Source organism: Plectropomus leopardus, unplaced genomic scaffold (genome assembly GCF_008729295.1).
Source record: "Plectropomus leopardus isolate mb unplaced genomic scaffold, YSFRI_Pleo_2.0 unplaced_scaffold4374, whole genome shotgun sequence".
NCBI classification, from domain to species: Eukaryota; Metazoa; Chordata; class Actinopteri; order Perciformes; family Serranidae; genus Plectropomus; species Plectropomus leopardus.
The window spans coordinates 1-6,316 of NW_024647941.1; the positions used below are offsets into that span (position 1 = coordinate 1).

Sequence of the window (6,316 nt, forward strand, 5' to 3'; positions counted from 1 at the left end):
ACACATTTATGATTTTGAAATGTTTACATACTAGAGCTAATTGAGTATTATTCTTACTGTATTTCTATTTCTTATTTTTTACACACACTACACATTCAGCGTATTATACATTGTTTTTATTATTACCGTATTCGTATTTTATATATATTTGCATACTTTGTGCTGTTATTTATTTTTCACTTAATATAATTCTTATTTTTCCCGGGGATCAATAAAGTATGCCTGATTCTGATTTTATTAGCATTTAAAATTATCTTTAATCGTTATGCGTATGACAATAAATAATTTTAAACTTAAAAGAAAATCTGAAAGGCTTTCTAAATACGGAAATATAAAATAAAATGCCAAAAGGAACTATTAAAGCTAAAATAAATTGGCTTTCGTGGATGTTGTTGTTCTTAGCTTTGGTTAGCCTCAATTAGCATTTAGCTACGCTGACAGCGCTGTGAAGCTAACGGCTAGGCTAACGGCTAAGTAGCTCCAGCCGAGCTAACGGTAACACCGGAGCGTTCCGCTATCCGTGACCCGTTAGCTTCGCCGCTTAGCCGGCTACATTACGAACATCTGACTGGCCGTAAACGTACGTTCATTTCACAGTAAAATGTTCGGAGGATTCGCTAATTTTCTCCAAACAGCAACATGTCTGTCTTTGTCCGGTTGCTGTCAGCTTGTGTCAGCCTGAAAGCAGCGTTCGGTGTTCGGGGTGTGCTAACCTGGAGCTCGGCCCTCTCCACCTCCCAGTGCGCCCTCTCCATCTCGAACCGGGCCCACTCGTGCTGGATGTAGTGCAGGATGCCGGGGATGGTGTACTGCTGCTGCGGCCGGGGCAGCTCGTCCGGCTGGTGCGGCACCATGACTCCTCCGCCGCCTGCTCCGATGGGCGGGTTGCTGCTGGTGCTCCCGGGCTGCTGCTGCTGCTGCTGCGGCGGTGGAGGCTGTCTCGGGGCGGCCGCTCCGACCCCTCCTCCGCCGGGGAGCTCATCCATGTTTTTTTTTTTTATTTTTTTTTTTTTTTTTTTTTTTTTAGAAAAGTAGAAGGAAAGTCCCAGGCAGCTGCGCTCCGCTCACAGGATTGCCGTCCCCCCCTAAAGGCCCGTGTCCCCGCTCCGTGCCTGTGGCGCCGGCGCGGCCGCGGTGAGTGAGGCTGGCTGCCCCCGGAGCGCTGCGGTCGGTGCGTGCGGGCGGCTGATTGCGGGACGCGGTGTTTGTGTGTGGCTCTAACCGGCCGCCATTACTGCTCCCTCTCTCTCCCCGAGCCGATGACGGAGGGAGAACCCGGCCGCGCTGCATGACGGGAAAACAGCCGTCCTCCTGTCATCACATGAGAGACGTTCAGGACACCGACAGAGTGTAGGAATTATTCAATTCTACAATTCTACAATTTCATTTAGCAGACGCTTTTATCCAAAGCGACGTACAACACAAGCAAGAATTTAGACTTAAGGAAAAAACCCTTAGTAAGTGCAAAAAGTGCTTCAGGTGTGATTGGTCACAGGTCTAGTGGCCCCCCCCCTTTTTTTTTTTTTGAAACCAAAGTAATAACCAGTAGCGATCTCAGCATCTGAGATTCAACATCTCAGTGTCACTACTTACGATGACAGCCAACATACAACATCACACAACTTTGTCAGTGCTAGATAATCATTAGGTGCTGGGTTTGGACCTTCTGACTTAATTTACCCCAAAGGGCAAAGAGGAGAAGAGTCAGGTTATTCACACTCACCTGAGTCAACAACAACAGCAGTACTTGTACAACTACCAGTAGCATTAATAATACTACTGCTACTATTGATACTACTGCTACTACTACTACTACTACTACTACTAATACTACTACTGCTATTACTATTACTATTATACTACTAATAACAATAATAATAATGATGATGATGATTATTGTTTTGTATATAAATAAACTTTGCTGTACAAACTGCAAACAGACTTCCTCCTGTCGTCACATATGAGACGTTCAGGACACCTCGAGAGTGCAGAAATTATTTATACTGACCCGAGATGACGACAACACTGAAATACTACTAATAATACTAAAGTAACTAAATGTAAATGTAGAGGTCGGAGTTCCCCCAGTGTCCGTTAATAACACACAGAATCACTCTGCTCTTCGACTTTCACTTTGGACACTCAAGATATTTTATTTCACTCATCGTAAACACTATTTAGAGCCGTTCATATAAACATCAAAATGTATTATAAGTGAAAGACAACATTTAAATGTATAAATGTTAGAAATTCCTTTTGCATTTTGTTTTGGATTTAAAAATATTAAATATTTTTGTTTTCACCCTAATATTCCTTTAAAACTGTTCAATACACGTTCACTACATTTACATTTAATTCATATACATCTGATACGTTCCAGTTATTCTTATTATATATGTTAGTATTATATCAGTTTATTTGATTTGCGATTACCATTCACCCGTCTCCCACAAATTTATACCATTTAATTTCATATTTTAGGTGTATTATATCTTATCACAATAATAAGTATCTTCTATTCTGGTATTTTGATTATTGCTGTGTTTTATCTGAGATTCTCATTTTTAAATATGTGTTTTTTTTTCTTTTTAGACATTTTTATTAGCACCTAAAAAGTATCTTTAATTGTTGTGTATGACAAAAAAAAAAATAAGACTTGAAACTACAATAACTAAAAACTTGAAACTGAAATTCGGTCTGAACAATAAAATCCTACTCTGCTTTTTGTTTCTTCAACGCACCAGAAGACGACTCTACTGAGCATGCGTCAGAAATGCTAACAGCTCAGTTAGCTTCACGGTGCTGGAAGACTCTTGAACAGTTGAACTTTATTTTAAATTCAGTTTATTTTCGGAGCTTCTGCGCGCTTGAATGTTCACTGAGAGCAGCGGCTGAAACAGCAGTTAGCTGCTACTGTTGTTTTTACCTGCGTTATGATGGAGCTCATTTAGCTTCAGTTTAGCTTCATGCTAACAGCTGCCGGTAAGTTCAAAAACAAACGAACAAAATAAGGTCGTGACGTTAACCGACAAATTACGTCGTTTAACGGCCGCTCAGAGCCGTTATACCGTCTGTTTACCGGTTTTATTGCCGGTTGTAAACCGATCAGACGTGATAATGCGGCGTGCTGCCTTCAGGGGCTGCTCGGACACTCCGCCGCCGGTAACGGAAGCCGTGAAGTTGAAATTGTCCCAGACGGGCCGCAGAAATATCGCGGTACTTTTTGTTTAGCAATATCGTATCGGACGATAAAAGTATCGATACTTGTTTTATGTAAATCATTAATCTATTGACACCTGAGTAAAATGGCTTTAAAACACAAAACAAGGGAAGAAGGCAAAGAATAACTTAAGAAGAAATTGCAAATAAATGACCTGAAATTAAAAACAAAAAAGAAAGACAGAAAAGAAAAGTCAAAATGAGAAAATTACCTTTAAATTACTTTTTTTATTACGTTAAACAAAGTTAATAATTTTGTAACATAATAATAAATATAGTTTTATGGGAGATTTTTCCCAAATGTCTAAAGTTTATTGACTCCCGTTTCTGTTCTGATTATTGTGTGTGTGTGTGTGTGTGTGTGTGTGTGCGTGTGCGCGCAGCGGTGTGACAGCGGGATGATAAAGTTCGTGCTTATGGTGAACCGGCAGGGACAGACTCGTCTGTCCAGGTATTTCACACCTGTGGAGCTCAGCAGGAGGACGGCGCTGGAGGCCGACGTGGTCCGCTGCTGCCTGAGCCGCAAGAAGGACCAGGTCCCCAACTGTCCGTCTGTCCATCTGTCCGTCTGTCCATCTGTCCGTCTTTGTCTGTCTGTCTGTCTTTCCATCTGTCTGTGAGAAGTAAACCAGTTTTTTTCAGTATCTGATATTGACCTTGGCGGTGTGTCCCTGTCCTCTGTCCCTGTCCTCTGTCCTCTCCCAGTGTTCCTTTGTGGAGTACAAAGACTTCAAACTGGTTTACCGTCAATACGCGGCGCTCTACATCGTGGTCGGCGTCACGGACAGCGAGGTGAAAGACGCGCCTGCTCGACGTCACGTCACGTCACAAAGCTGCACGATAAGCTGCGACGTCTCTTAGATTCTCCTCTCGGACATTCATCTGCTGGATCTGATTTTGTGTTTTTCTTTTATGTCTTTAATTTGATTTTATTTGCGGTTTTGTTGCTTTCATCGCTGCAGTAGTTTTTGTTTCTTTGTATTATTTTATATTCATATTTTGCGTCTTTTGTCCTTTGTGCTGATTGTAATTTGAGCTGGACGGCAGCAGACTTTTGTCTCGCTCACTGTTTGGCTTTCTGTTGTTGTATCACCGTCTTTATTTTTCAGTTATTTCATTTTTTGTCTTTAAATTTTGCGATTAAAAAAAAGGAAATCTTTTATCCTAAAATCACTCTGGGTGATGATCTTTCAGTGATTTTGGGGTTTGGTGCTGCAGGAACGTTTGAATCTGTGTGCTTTGTTTTTTTGTCTCCTCAGAACGAACTCTCCGTCTACGAGCTGGTTCATAACTTCGTGGAGGTTTTGGATAAATACTTCAGCCGCGTGGTGAGTTCACGTTGTGTCAGGAAACACGCTCGCGAAGGTTTCCAGCCGCGGCTGAGTTTGGGAATTTTGGAGAAGAAATTTGTTTTTTGGTTGGAAATCGTTCCTTTGCGTGATTTTTGATTTTGATTTTGACGGTGGTGAATAGACGTCTGAGTGGGGCTGAAGAGAATTTATTTTTGGGAAAAATGAGTAACAAATTATTATTAAAAAGATAGTAAAAAATAAATTTCTAAAAATGTTGTAACTTAATTTTAAATATGTAATTATAATAATTAGAAATGTAGTTTTTTTCCTAGGTTACATAAACTAATTCTCTTCATTTCCTTTGAGATTTTTTCTTTCCTCAGACGTTTTACTTTTTTAATTTTCTCTTTTTTCTTTGACATTTTTACCTAAATTTTAAAAAATTAAAAAAGTTTTGAAATCTTATTTCTTACAGTTTGAACTGAATGCACCAAAACACGGCTGATGTCTTTGTGTCTCTGATGTCTTTGTCTCTTTGTGTCTCCCCACAGAGCGAGCTGGACGTATCCTTTAACCCGACCAATCACAGCCGCTCCCTGTGAGCACCACTTCCTGTCTGAGCCCTGAACGTTTGTTTGTTTCTTTGACTGCTCGTCTTCAGATCATGTTCAATCTGGACCGAGTCCACATCATCCTGGATGAGATGATCCAGAACGGACACATCGTGGAGACCAACAAGAGCCGCGTCCTCGCACCGCTCGCCGCCCTCGACAAGATGGCAGACGGCTGAGGCTCGACAGGAAGTGATGTCAGACTGACATCATCAGCAGGAAATGACATTGTTTATATTTGTTTGATTATTTTTTGGGTCGAAATCCTTTGAATTTTTCTGCAGTAAAACGTTAAATTTGCAGCCTGATGTTTGTTTGTTTGTTTACTTTATCACTGCAGCTGATAAACAAACACGTGTCAAATGTAAATAAACGTAAATACTCGACAGGATTCAGACAGATTTTTACCAATAAATTCACGACTTTTCCAGGACTCCGAGGGATTTATTTTTGTCTTGTTACAATTTTTTTTTTAAATAAATGATTTTAGCTATTTTTCCCCAATAATCAATTTCTGGATTTTTTTTATGTGAAAATGTATTTCTATATAAACAATTATTTTTTGGTCAATTTTTAAACAAAAAAATAATGTTGGTGACTTGCTCATTTAAAAAAAAAAAAAAATCTGGTGATTTATTTATTTAATTTGGTGACTTTTTAAAAAGAAAAAAAAAGTTTGGTGATTTTTAAAGAAAAACAATTAGCAGTTTTTATTTTTTCTTAAAAAAAAAAAATCATTATTTTTAAAGAGAACACACCCCCAGGCCCACTTCTGCCAAAAACAGATAAATAAATAAAATCTCACATCATTCATGAGAATGAGATGGAAACCTGAAAACCCGACGCCTCCGGCCGCGACGGCATGAAGAAATGTCAAGAAACGAGTTCGTCCGTGTGTAAATAACTTCAGTTTCATCAGCGGCTGCGGCGAGCAGCCGTCCACATACTTTTGGCCACAGACCACAGGACTCGGCCTTTACTTCATACTTTGCAAACATTTTAATGATTATTTTTTGGAGCATACACATTTGAAAATATCTGTTTACCTCAAACTGCAACTTGAGTTAAATAAATGTTTATAATAATATACAAAGAAAATACAAAGAGGGAGAGCAGAGCCGAATCTCTCGCACGCAACCAGTGTCTCTACGGCGCCATCCAGCCAAACAACTACACCAAACGCACTCTGACCTT

The 6,316-nt window shown here is 40.0% G+C and overlaps 1 protein-coding gene across 1 annotated transcript; it reads left to right on the top strand.

The window, feature by feature from the left end:
• The first annotated feature begins 2,774 nt into the window (after positions 1-2,774).
• ap4s1 (adaptor related protein complex 4 subunit sigma 1) lies at positions 2,775-5,555 on the top strand. The gene is made up of 6 exons (XM_042482312.1): positions 2,775-2,982; positions 3,603-3,755; positions 3,925-4,011; positions 4,479-4,547; positions 5,063-5,074; positions 5,173-5,555. The coding sequence occupies exons 2-6, from the start codon at positions 3,618-3,620 to the stop codon at positions 5,299-5,301; spliced, it is 435 nt and encodes a 144-aa protein (XP_042338246.1). The 5' UTR covers positions 2,775-2,982; positions 3,603-3,617; the 3' UTR covers positions 5,302-5,555.
• The last annotated feature ends 761 nt before the right edge of the window (positions 5,556-6,316 follow it).

What these genes read in the sequence shown, in the direction of transcription:
- ap4s1 (XM_042482312.1), top strand. Translation starts at nt 3,618, where the DNA reads ATGATAAAGTTCGTGCTTATGGTGAACCGGCAGGGACAGACTCGTCTG. An exon ending in TGAGCCGCAAGAAGGACCAG is followed by an intron (nt 3,756 to 3,924) that starts GTCCCCAACTGT and finishes GTCCTCTCCCAG; the next exon opens with TGTTCCTTTGTGGAGTACAA. An exon ending in TCGGCGTCACGGACAGCGAG is followed by an intron (nt 4,012 to 4,478) that starts GTGAAAGACGCG and finishes TTGTCTCCTCAG; the next exon opens with AACGAACTCTCCGTCTACGA.